The 12,197-nt window shown below is 39.7% G+C and overlaps 2 protein-coding genes across 2 annotated transcripts; both read right to left on the reverse strand.

The window, feature by feature from the left end:
• Positions 1 to 3,459: 3,459 nt before the first annotated feature.
• Positions 3,460 to 4,770, reverse strand: LOC130736205 (uncharacterized). The gene is made up of 2 exons (XM_057588050.1): positions 3,984 to 4,770; positions 3,460 to 3,884 (listed from the first exon to the last, which is right to left on the reverse strand). The coding sequence occupies exons 1-2, from the start codon at positions 4,768 to 4,770 to the stop codon at positions 3,460 to 3,462; spliced, it is 1,212 nt and encodes a 403-aa protein (XP_057444033.1).
• Positions 4,771 to 6,046: 1,276 nt separating this feature from the next.
• On the reverse strand, positions 6,047 to 7,054 carry LOC130736206 (uncharacterized). Its single transcript, XM_057588051.1, has 3 exons — positions 6,691 to 7,054; positions 6,458 to 6,604; positions 6,047 to 6,064 (listed from the first exon to the last, which is right to left on the reverse strand). Exons 1-3 carry the CDS (start codon positions 7,006 to 7,008, stop codon positions 6,047 to 6,049), a joined length of 483 nt encoding a protein of 160 aa, XP_057444034.1. The 5' UTR covers positions 7,009 to 7,054.
• Between the last annotated feature and the right edge of the window lie 5,143 nt (positions 7,055 to 12,197).

Below are 12,197 nucleotides of genomic sequence, written 5' to 3' on the forward strand. Positions count from 1 at the left end.
CTTTCTTAGAAGGGGCCTTAGTGGCGGTTGCTAGAACTCCTGCCATTAGGTTAGGAATAGGAGAGGTTTGCAGAGAGAAAAGGGATTGCTTTGCTTAGAGGAGAGAGAGTCTATTTTGCAAATGAGATAGCGTGAGGTAGATTGCAAAAATCTTGGGTGGATATGTTGATTTGGAATATGGAATGACGGTTTTGGAAACAAGTGCAAAAAGGCGGTTTCTTTTGAAGAGGAAAATATTAAACAAATGTGTTGTGGTTACACGCGCGATAAAGGCTGACACGATAACAGTTGAGCATTGAATGTGATGTGACTTTTCAGAAATGAAAAGTTGAAGCACGTGTCCCTGATATGATGACGTTGAACTTTTCACAATCAAATTTTCATGAGTCACTGAACAGTGGTAGTCAAGAGAATCATGGTACGATGCAGCATGTGAACAGTATAGTTGAAACTTGTGAACTGTACTAGTTCATTCATCGAACGATACCTGCACAAAAGTATATTTGCATATATATATATATATATATATATATATATATATTCAATTTGCGTAATGCATATTGGTTCTTTCCCTTAGGTCAGAGAATCTTCCTTCCAGTAGAGGTTTGGTCAGGATGTCAGCAAGTTGATCTTCAGTATGAACATATGACATATCAATATGTCCTTTCCCAACTAGATCTCTTATGAAATGATGTTTAATTTCAATGTGCTTTGTCCTTGACTGTTGAACTGGATTCTTTGCAATGTTTATAGCACTTGTGTTGTCACAAAGTAGAGGTATGTGATTTTCATGAATGTTGTAATCTTCAAGTTGATGTTTGATCCATAGAAGTTGAGTGCAACATGAGCTTGCTGCGACATACTCAGCTTCAGCAGTGGATAGGGATATGGTACTTTGTCTTTTGCTAGACCAAGAGACTAAACAGTTTCCTAGAAAGTGGCATCCTCCACTAGTGCTTTTCCGTTCTACCCTGTCTCCAGCATAGTCAGCATCACAATATCCACTTAACCTGAAATCACTACCTTTCTCATATAAAAGACCAAGATTAGCAGTACCTATCAAGTATCTAAATATGCGTTTAACAGCACTAAGATGAGATTGTTGAGGGTTTACCTGGAATCTGGCACATAGACAAACACTGAACATAATGTCAGGTCTGCTTGAGGTATGGTACAATAGAGATCCTATCATTCCTCGGTACGATGTTGGATCAACGGGTGAACTTTCATCATTCTTGTCTAGGACTGTATTTGGATACATAGGAGTGCTCATCTTGCTTGAATTGTGCATGTTATACTTCTTGAGCATATCTTTGATGTACTTAGTCTGATGTATGTAGATCTTGTCTTTTTCTTGCTTGATTTGAAGACCAAGGAAGAATTTCAGTTCTCCCATCATACTCATCTCGAAATCGCTTTGCATGAGGGTTGAAAATTCCTTGCATAGATTATCACTAGTAGCTCCAAAGATGATGTCATCAACATACAGTTGTACAAGGATGTAGTCATCATTTAATTGCTTTCTGAATAGAGTGTTGTCAATCTGCCCTCTTGTGAAACCGTTCTTCATGAGGAAGCTACTCAGGCGATTGTACCAAGCCCTTGGAGCTTGTTTTAGACCATAAAGAGCTTTCTTGAGTTTGAAAACATGCTCAGAAAAGGATGGTTCCTCAAAGCCTGGAGGTTGTTTCACATATACTTCTTCTTCTATTACTCCATTTAGAAATGCACTTTTGACATCCATTTGGTACAGTTTGATGGAGTGTTGACATGCAAAGGCTAGGAGAATGCGGATTGCTTCAATTCTGGCTACTGGAGAAAAGGTTTCTGTGTAGTCAATTCCTTCTTGTTGATTGTATCCTTGAGCTACAAGTCTTGCTTTATTTCTAGTCACTTTTCCATTTTCATCCATCTTGTTTCTAAACACCCACTTGGTACCAATGATTGATTTTCCTTTTGGCTTGGGTACAAGTGTCCAGACTTCACTTCTTTCAAATTGATTCAGTTCTTCTTGCATAGCCAGAATCCATCCTTCATCTTGTAGGGCTTCTTCTACGGCCTTTGGCTCAATTTCTGAAATGAATGCACTGTTGGAGTCTTCTCTGAAAGCTGACATTGTTCTGACTTTTTCTGAGACACTTCCAATAATTTGTTCTGGTGGATGGTCTGATTTATATTTCCAATCCCTTGGCAATGAAATGCCACTGGAAGTCATGACTTGATCGAACTGTTCTTGAGTTTCCAAAGGTGAAACAGTGGACTGTACTGTGGGTGAGTTATCTGAGGGTTGAGCTTCTTTAGAGATTCCATCATCCTCAGGACCAGAGAGGTCAAGATTTAGAAAATCTCTTTCTAAACGATCAGTTGAATCGATTGAATGATCATCAAACTTGACATTGATGGATTCTTCTACTGCTTTTGTCCTTGAGTTGAAAACTCTGTACGCTTTGGAATGAGTAGAATATCCTAAGAGGATTCCTTGATCAGATTTGTTATCGAACTTTCCAACGTTGTCTTTAGTGTTGAGAATGAAACATTTGCATCCAAAGGGATGAAAGTACGAAACAGTTGGATGTCTTCCACGCCATAGCTCATACGGAGTCTTCTTCATCATAGGCCGCATGGATATTCTATTCTGAATGTAGCATGCAGTTTCAATAGCTTCAGCCCAAAAGTACTTAGGTAGAGAGGTCTCACTTAGCATTGTTCTCGCCATTTCTTGAAGTGATCTGTTCTTCCGTTCAGCAACACCGTTCTGTTGAGGAGTTTTAGGAGCAGAGAATTGATGAGTGATGCCTTCTTGTTCACAGAACTGTTCAAATTCTTCATTTACAAATTCTCCTCCTCGATCACTGCGGATTGTTGAGATGCAGTACCCTTTTTCGTTCTGTACTCTCTTGCTGAAGATCTTGAATGCTCGGAAGGTTTCATCCAACATTATCTTCACCAATGATGAGTCCCTTTGGGTTTCCTCCGAAGGTAACTGTTCCACCATTTCTTTTAGTTTGGATCTTTGGGAACATAGACTTTTCTCCCGTCATGTGACGCGGGCATCCACTGTCCAGGTACCATTGTTGGTGTTTCCTTCGTTCTGTTAAGTAGGTCTGCAACAGATATAATTGAATCTTTAGGTACCCAGATTTTCTTGGGTCCTGAGGGGTTAGGGGTCACTTTTGCGGGAACGTTCTTCTCATAAGAGGATTTTCGTTCAGCTCGCTCAATCTTACAGTTCACAACAAATTTGTTTTGATCAATCTCATATGATATAAAAGATATATCAGACATGCATTCACTAGATGAAGTTGATTCACTATCAAATCCTAATCCACTTTTATCATACAGTTCACGACTATTTCCACACAGTTTAACTAGGTTATCATGTCCTATAGTAAATGTGGATAGATCATCTATTAGCACCTTAATTCTTTTCTTTAGAGAGGTTATTTCCTTAACAGAGTCTTATTCTTTTAATGCAATATTCTCTTTAACTACATGATCTTTCTCTAATAAAACTTTTTCATGCTCAAGTTGTAGTTTAGCAAACTGTTTCTTCAAAGCTTTATATTTTTCAGATAAATAGTACGAATGCTCAAGTAATTCATTGAATTCTTCTTTAAGTTTTTCAGGTTGTACCTCATCATCCTCTTCATCATCTGAGCTTTCTGTGGATGCCATAAGAGTAAAGAGTGCATCGTCATCTTTGTCTTCATCTTCATCTTCTGAACCGTCCTCAGATTCATCCCATCCAGCAGATAGTGCTTTCTTCTTCTTGTAGAAGGGTTTCTTGCCTGATTTCTTTGCAAGTCTTGGACAGTCAGGTTTGATGTGTCCTGGCTTCTTGCACTCGAAGCAGGTGATGTTACTTTTATCCATGCTTGAACCACCTTCACTTTTGTGAGTGAATGGTTTCTTCTTCAGGCTTGAATCACTTTTGTTTTCTTTTCTTGAAATGCCTTTTCCTTTTTGTTGTTTGATCCACATGCGTTTGAATTTTCTGTTGAAGAGCGCTTGTTCATCGTCTGACATTTCCTCTGAGGATTCTTCTTCTTCAGATTGTTCTTTTGTTTGGATAGCCTTTGAACTGTTTGCTTTGAAAGCAATATTCTTTTGCTTCTTTTGTCCTTCGTCGTGAGCCAGCTCTATCTCATGGACCTTTAGGGATCCCAAAAGATCTTCCAATCTCAAGGTGCTGAGATCTTTAGCTTCTTGAATGGCTGTGACTTTAGGTCTCCATCTTCTGGGAAGGCATCTTAGAATCTTTGTGATTTGATCCACATTTTCGTACTTGCGATCAAGATTTCTAAGCCCATTGACAATAGTTTGGAATCTTCCAAACATGTCATCAATGCTTTCACTTTCCTTCATTTTGAAGGTTTTATATTCAGCCACAAGTAGACTTACTTTGGCTTGTCTAACATTTGCTGTACCTTCATACACCAACCCTAGAGCTTCCCAGACTTCTTTAGCTGTTGCTAAGCCATCAACCTTATCAAACTGAGATTTGCTTAAAGCACACAATAGAAACAGCTTAGCTTTAGCGTTGAGTTGATAATCCTTGCGTTGTGCTTCTGTCAGTTGGTCCTTCTTTATAGGTTCTCCAGCATCATCTTTGTGAACGATGTTGCCATTTTCAATGATGTCCCAAAGCTTGTAGTTTGAGGACTCAATGAATAGTTGCACGTGGGTCTTCCAGTAAGGATACTCAGTTCCATCAAAGAATGGAGACTTGTTGGTGGATGAGCCCGTAGCTATTGCTAAATCTTCTGCCATGGATCTTTACTCTACACCTGTTAATATGTTAGTTTCTAGAGACTAAGCTCTGATGCCAATTGAGATGCAATAAAGTAACACAAGAAAGGGGGGGTTTGAATTGTGTTCTTGAAAATTACTTTTTAAAACTTTGTTTTATGAAAAGAATATTAGTTCTTAGGCAAAACGTTTAAGAGTGACTTTTCACAAACTGTTTAGTGCAGCGGAAGTAAAACAGTAAACAGAACAGAATGATCAGCACACAGAGATTTATACTGGTTCACCCTAAACGATTGGGCTACGTCCAGTACTTGGCCACCACCAAGATTTTCACTAGCAAGTATCAAGGACTTCTCCAATACAAGTATTATCCAGGACTTCTCCAAGTATTATCACGGACTTCTCCAAGTATTATCACGGACTTCTCCAAGTATTCTACAGGACTCCTCCTATAAGTATTGTACAGGACTTCTCCTAAATCTTTACAAAGATTTATCATACTCTACAATGGTTCTCTTCTTTCAAGAGTGAGGGTAGAGACTTTATGGCACTAGAACTCTAAGTGTTTGGGTTTAGATTTGACTATTGAATTCACTTCAGAGTTACTACAATAGTGTGAAGAGAATAAAAGATGTGACTCTTTTAAGGTACCAGGTTTTCTCTTCCACTGGGCAGAATTTATGACTTGTGTTTGACACTTGGGAATATCTGCTCAAGCTTTGAATGTTGTTGAGAAGTTTGAATATGAATGCTTGAATGCTTGGATTCTCAGAGTTAATTCTTCTATCTTCAGATCTTCAAGAGTGGCTTAAATACTCGCTTGCTAGTGTTGTAGCCGTTGTGAGATTATTTCCAACCGTTGAGATAGTCGTTGTAAGGTGAGATCGGACCGTTGATTCAAAGGCTTGGTTGGTGGCTTCATTAAATGTTACTTCTGAAGCAAGTCTATCCTTTAGCTCAAAAGGTGATGTTTGTCAGCTAGTAGGTGGTGGTAGACTTTGGGCTACTTTTCAGATATGAGACAATTTGGCAATTTGATGTTGACGGCTTGTCCTTTTTCCTCGTTGGTCAGCGTGCCTTTTGCTAAAGCAAGCTTGTCTTCATCTGATTCAACTTGAACGAGATTCAAACTATTGTCATTAGATATGAATGTGGGACAATTGCTTGAAATCAAATTGATTCTTTGGCGCTCAAAATATTGCTTGGCAAATCTGACTAGTAATGTGTCATTAAACGGTCAGATGGTACGATAGTCACAAAATTCTTCTTGGTAAGTGATAGAACGTTGTAGCCTATTTCATATGGCAATGTTCTCCTGAAATAAAAGATATTGTTAGTGAATGAATTTTAAATGAGCCTTCTATTTATAAAATTGTTATGATCAAAATAAGATTTTAAAAACGTTATGATGCGTTTGAACTTAACAAAACAGGTGTTCCGATCCAAGCCTCATAGTTTTTTTTAGTCAAGTATGTTGTTTTTTCAATATTTTGGTCAACTATTTAAATGATAGGGTGTGGATTTCCCCTGACCTAGCTCACATATCCAAAGGGTTGTAAGTGGTCAAAGCTAGCTAATGTTATAGGGCATGGTAGGCTGAAAAAGTTAGGGCCATAAAGAGGCTTGGTTGGCTGGCCATAAGGCTATGAGCCAAATTGACACCTCTAACAATGCAAGTAAGATTTCAACTAAGGAAAATGCTAGTTACTTTAACATAGGTATGATTAATTTCCTTGTCATTAAGACCACCCATCATTCGCGCGCATTTAACATACGATGGCACGAAGAACAGATCTGCTTCCTTCTTCTTCCGCGTCCGGCACCTTGATTGCAAGAGCAGCTTGTGTATTTTCACCTATAAATTAATTAATTGACATTAGTTGCAGTCCTAATTAGCACAAAATTAGCATGAAATTGAAAAATTGAGGGTATGAAATTTACCTGAGAACCCCATTGGCCTTTCAAGCAAGCTTCCTCAGTGATCTTACCGTCCCTTCCGCGCATGAGTTCGTTCAAGCTGTCGATCTCGTTGGGGTCGTACACGTAGATCTTGAGGGACGACGGATCTTCAGGGAGGTTTCGCGGTGTGCGGACGGTGGTGGTGGAGAGGGTGCAAGGGGAGTCTAGGAGCCTTGTGAGGAAGAAGGTCGCGGCGACGAGGAGTAAGGCTCCGATCTGGTGCGAGCGAGTGCACTGATGCTGGTGGTGGTGGTGAGATGGCATTGTTCTCTGTTTGTTGCTGTTGCTAGCGCTCCACATTGTGAAGCATTGTGCCTAGCGGGGAAGCGATGGTGAAGCAGAGAGATTCAAGAAACAGGTGGGTGCAGCATACGCACCGTTTTACTCCTAAGTGAAACTTACATACAGTTGCCTAGGTGTTGGTGGTACTGTTGTCCAACGAAAATGTGACAAGTGCACTAACAAAATTCACTTAAGTGAACCGCTACTGTTATCATGAAAAAAAACTTGTATTAAACCCCAAAAAAGGCTTTGACCTGCTGGCTATTGGAAAGTCTCCGTTTACCCCGAAGTGAATAAAGTTGGTCCCCGCCCTTCTTAACGAGACCAACTCGTGTGTAAACGACCATCTCGAAGGCGGGCTTGATGGAATAAATAAAGTTCCCTATTCGAAGGGTCTCAAGCCCAGCCCAGCAGAAACTAATCGAGCTCCGTTTGATCTCCCAGAAGCGGAAGCTGAATCAGTTGCAGGCTATAATGTGGAATATGCGCGGGATGCGATCCTTAATAGTCCATTGTTGGCTCTGTTATACTCAATGGACGAGGTAGTAGTAGATCCAGCCTCGTCTTCCTAACGGACACTAAAATGCTAACCTAGGGCTCGGACTGGTTACTACATAGCCCTTTCACCAATAAGCGATTGGCGGATGGTGCTAGACCCGTAAGACTTGCTATCGACTACTAAGAAAGAAAGACCCACTTCTTCTCTCTCCATGTTTCACCAGCACTACTAGATCAAGAAAGAGAGGTAAGGTTGTGTTTGGTAGGAAATAGATGGAGAAGAGATTGAGGGAAGAGAGAGAGATAGGAGAGAGATCATTAAACCACCCTTGTTTGGTTCCCATTTACTATAGATGAGAGAGAGATAAAGGGGGTGCTTTTTCCACTTTTTCCTTTCTTCTCAATTTGAGAAGAAATCCTGTCACGTCCTTTTATTTATTTATTTTTTCGTGTTCTGTGCATTTAGTGGCGGTTTTAAACCGCCACTATCTGCAATTATAGCACTTCTTCACATTTAAAAATGGTTATTTAACAAAAGTTAATTTTTCTCTCTCTCTCTTGCACCTCATTCTTTCTCATCTCTCTCTCTCATTTATCTCGATCATACCAAACAACCTATAAATCTACTATATTTCTCACCTATTTCTCTCTACTCAACTTCTCTCCTCTCTACTCTCTCTTCTCTATCTCTCTCTTCTGTACCAAACAGAGCATAAAAGTGAGAAGAAGGAAAAAGAAGAAGAGAAAAAGAGAAAGAGAGTGGAAGGAGGAGAAGAAAGCTGGCGACGACGATCTAAAGATGGAGAGCCACCAGAACCTGGGAGGCCTGCGACTTTGATGGCGTAGGCAACCACCGCGGTGAGCAGCAGCAAGGTGGTGGGCAGCGGCAGTTTCGGGCGCGTACGGCGGCGAGGTGGAGCTTCTTCATCGACAAGTGCAAGGTTCTTTAGCGGTGGCTCTTATTTCCCATTAGAGTCTTCTCAACTTCCCAGTCTCCCTCTCTGCTCTGCTCTTTTCTGCAATTCAAAATTTAAGAATCCATGGCTAATGTTAATGTCGAAGCAGATATTGATACACAGAAAGTTGATGAATTTGGCTAAAAAATCACAACCCCACTACGATTTTGCTCCAAAAATTTGATCTTTTTGAGGTTACATGTAAGACCCAAGTTTTTAAGCTTAGAATAAGTGGAAGAGATTTCCATTCACGATTAGGGTTGATGTATTGAGAAGGGAAAACCTGAACAAGAGATTATTTAATGAAATAAATTTATGAAGGAGAAAGTTCAGGAAAAGACTAATCTTCCACCCTTGGAACACTATAGGAATAAAATTTCCAAAAGTCTTCCACCCTTGGAACACTGTAGGAATTTAGTCCAAAAATCTTCAGAGAAATGTTAGAACTTCTCTTATTCCATATATCACAATCGTTTCGATGCGAAACTCTAGGATCTACGAACGTCCGATTCCAATCATCGGAAGTTTGCCGAAACTAAAACCCTGATAGTTCAAGAACCCTAGAATCAACCGACGATGAAGACTTTTTCTATTCGGATCTTCAGATGAAGATTCTACACGCGTACACCCATTTCTCTTGATGATTTCAATCTTTCTTCAGAAGGAAGTTTTCTCTTCCGACATCCACTGCAAAAAGTAACTTATCGGGTAAAATAGTTTTACCCCGACTTTGCGTTAGTCACCTAAAATACCAGGAAACCTCTTTTGAGTTTTGGATTTATGTCGCCAAAACCTATCTTAGAATTCACGGAGAATGAAGCCGGAAAAATCGGAATCACTCTTATATTTTTATCTTAACTCTGAGTTAAATCCTCCGATATCTAAACAAAACTGTACCGGTTTACAAAATATCTACTCATTCTTATCCTATCTCTGATAAATATCTATTCAACCTTATCCGATCTTTGATATATATCTACTCATTTCTTGGTTAATGGATCATTTTAATTTGCTCAAAGTGATCATAATTTATATTTTACTATTTCATAAAGTTCCTCATAATTTTTAGTATAGTTATATATCCATTATATATTTTTCTCTTAACTTTGTGAGCTAAATTCTTAAGTGTATAAATCAATTTATACCAGTTTACAAATATCTTTCCTAAATATCTAAACATCCCTATCCTCTCTGATTCTTTTCTTTTCTGGCAGCACCCATAAACACACGCACACCACGGTCCCTCTCTTTCTCTCATTCTCGTCGACTGTCTTGCTCAATTCTGACTTTTCCTTCTTTCTCTTCATAATTATCTTTCTTTCTTATTCTTCTTCTTCTCTATTTCTATATATATATATATATATCTCACCATCCTTATCCCCCATCCACTGTCATACTCGACACACCCATTCCTTTTTCTTCATTTCTTCCATGCCAACTTCATCACCATATATGCTGATTTCTTCTTCTCCATTACGTGCAATCACCAGCCACCAACAACATCATCTTCTTCTTTATTTTCGTGAGCCACCCCCATGAAACAACTATGGCTTCCACCTTGCTTTCCTCTCTTGCAGCAAGTCACCACACCACCATTTCTTTCTCTTGAAGCAAACCACCATCACCTTCTTGTTCACTACGAGGCCACTGTAAGACCTGGATTTTCAGAACAAGCTAGTTTCCGACTCACGCGTAGAATCAGTGTAAGCGTGACAGGAGTTTGATATTTGAGGAAGATTAATGAAGAAGAAAGTTCAGGAATTGCTTGAGGAATGTTGCGTAGTTGTTTTCGGAGTTAGTGCGAGTCGTCTGCACACTTGCCGTAGGGCGAGCGTGTCCAGAATAGGCTATTTCGCTCTTAAAGCAACGTTTTGAGTGAGATTTCGAACTCTCGGAAAATTTAAAGATTCTCTTTATTTTTCCATCGACCAGCGTTTCATTTCGGAACTCTGGACTGTACGCACGATAGGTTTCACTTTTCGGATGTCCGCCGACGCTAATTTCTTTGCTTCGAAACCCTATTTTCGAGCAATGGATGAAGACTTTTTCTATTTGGGACTTCTAACGAAGATTCCGTCCGCGTTGCCAGACTTGTTTCGACATTTCCAATCTTTCTTCTGTTGGAAGTTTTGTCGTCTGAGCATCACAGCAAAAAGTAGTTTTTCGGGACAGACTAACTTACACCGCTTTTGGCGTTTTGGATATCGTTTTTCCCAAATCTTAGATATTTGTTTTGAGTTCTGGAATTCTGACGCCAGAATCTCTCTTAGAATTCCACGGTGATCGTGCTGCAAAAATCGGAATCGCGAAATTTTCATTTTCCCGTGATTTCGCCTGCCTATAAATAGGCGAAAAAGCAAAATCCTCTTCATTTTCACCATTTGGAGCCGCGAGATTCAAGGAGAGGAGGGGAGGAGAGATTTTCGCGAAACCTTGACCAATCTTCGTGCAGTTCGTCCCTACTTCTAGGTATCAAGGTAACTAACACGATTCCTACCTCTGATTGTTGTTTCTGTTGCGTTTCTGAAGTCGTTTCTGTGCTCTAAGTTTTGAGCTTTTTCTAAAATTGTCCGATTTCTCTGATTTCTCGCTTGGGTTATGTTCCTTATGTTCCCCTGAGTCTAAAACCTCTGTCAGTAAACTCTGATTGCGATCCATTTGACCGGGATCTGAAAAACTGATTCAAAACCTTTTTGTCTCACATTTCGAAACTTTATTGTCGTAAAGCAATAATCTGACTTCGTGCCTTTAGGATTTGTTGTCACGGATGTCATGAGGATCGTTGCTGTCAAATCTGTTTTCAGAACTGATAACTTTGAAGTTTTGAGCCTTTATTTTGGACCAAAATGCCCCTGCGTAGTCGTATTTCGACCCGATTGTCCGAAAATTGTTCTGACAGTTTCTTTGCCTTAGTTTTACCCTAAAACTACCTTGTAAACTGATTTGATCGAAGAAAAAGAGCCGAAGCCCTTTTCTCCTTATGGCCGTGGGTTATTTCCTAAGGGGGGGGAGTTTTTCGTTTTCGAAAACTTGTCCTTTCGTACCCGTTTGTCGTATTCTGAAGCTTTGATGCTTTGTCTATCGTTTATGTATTTTTTTGCGATCGAACTAATCGATTTTGTTTGAATTCTGCTTTGTTTTTCTCCGAGGTTCAGTTGAAGGTACTTTGGAATATTCAGAGCAACTGTTTGAGGACAACCTTGATTCCGAAGCTGGAACAGCTCGAGGTTAGGGCAACTTACTATATATTAGCTATGAATGCATGATAGGCGTCGATCAATTCTACTTATGCTTTACTTTGATGTTGATTATGTTGATGAACTGATGTTGTGATGTTGTGCTTTGTTGGATTGTGCGTTTTGACGCGACTTCGGAGTGGACATTCATTGATCTGGTGATCTTTGATGTTTCGGGTTGGATGAGAAACCCTAGGCAAGTTCAAACGAGGGGTTTGGGACTTAGCCATTTGTTGGGATTTGTTGGTTTACTTAGACTTTCCCCGGGAAACTTCTTTTGGGTGGTTGGTTTTCGGAAAACGTAGAAGGATTAGAATTTCGAAAACTAAAGACTTGGGAAACCTAGATTTTGAGAAATAAACTCATAACCTGACTAATCTGAATTGAAATCATTTTTATTAACGTTTAAGTATAGGAAAACTGAAGGGGAAAATATTTACGAAAGACGGGGAAAAGTCGACCTTTGTTGTGAGTTATTGGAATTGGGGAAAGCCACTAAGGTGAGCTATGGTGATGA

Source organism: Lotus japonicus, chromosome 2 (genome assembly GCF_012489685.1).
Source record: "Lotus japonicus ecotype B-129 chromosome 2, LjGifu_v1.2".
Classification (NCBI taxonomy): Eukaryota; Viridiplantae; Streptophyta; class Magnoliopsida; order Fabales; family Fabaceae; genus Lotus; species Lotus japonicus.

Coding starts and splice junctions, on each gene's coding strand:
- LOC130736206 (XM_057588051.1), bottom strand. CDS start 7,008: ATGTGGAGCGCTAGCAACAGCAACAAACAGAGAACAATGCCATCTCAC. Junction 6,605..6,690: donor AAGGCCAATGGGGTTCTCAG/GTAAATTTCATA, acceptor ATTAATTTATAG/GTGAAAATACACAAGCTGCT.
- LOC130736205 (XM_057588050.1), bottom strand. CDS start 4,770: ATGGCAGAAGATTTAGCAATAGCTACGGGCTCATCCACCAACAAGTCT. Junction 3,885..3,983: donor CTTCAACAGAAAATTCAAAC/GCATGTGGATCA, acceptor ACAAAAGTGAAG/GTGGTTCAAGCATGGATAAA.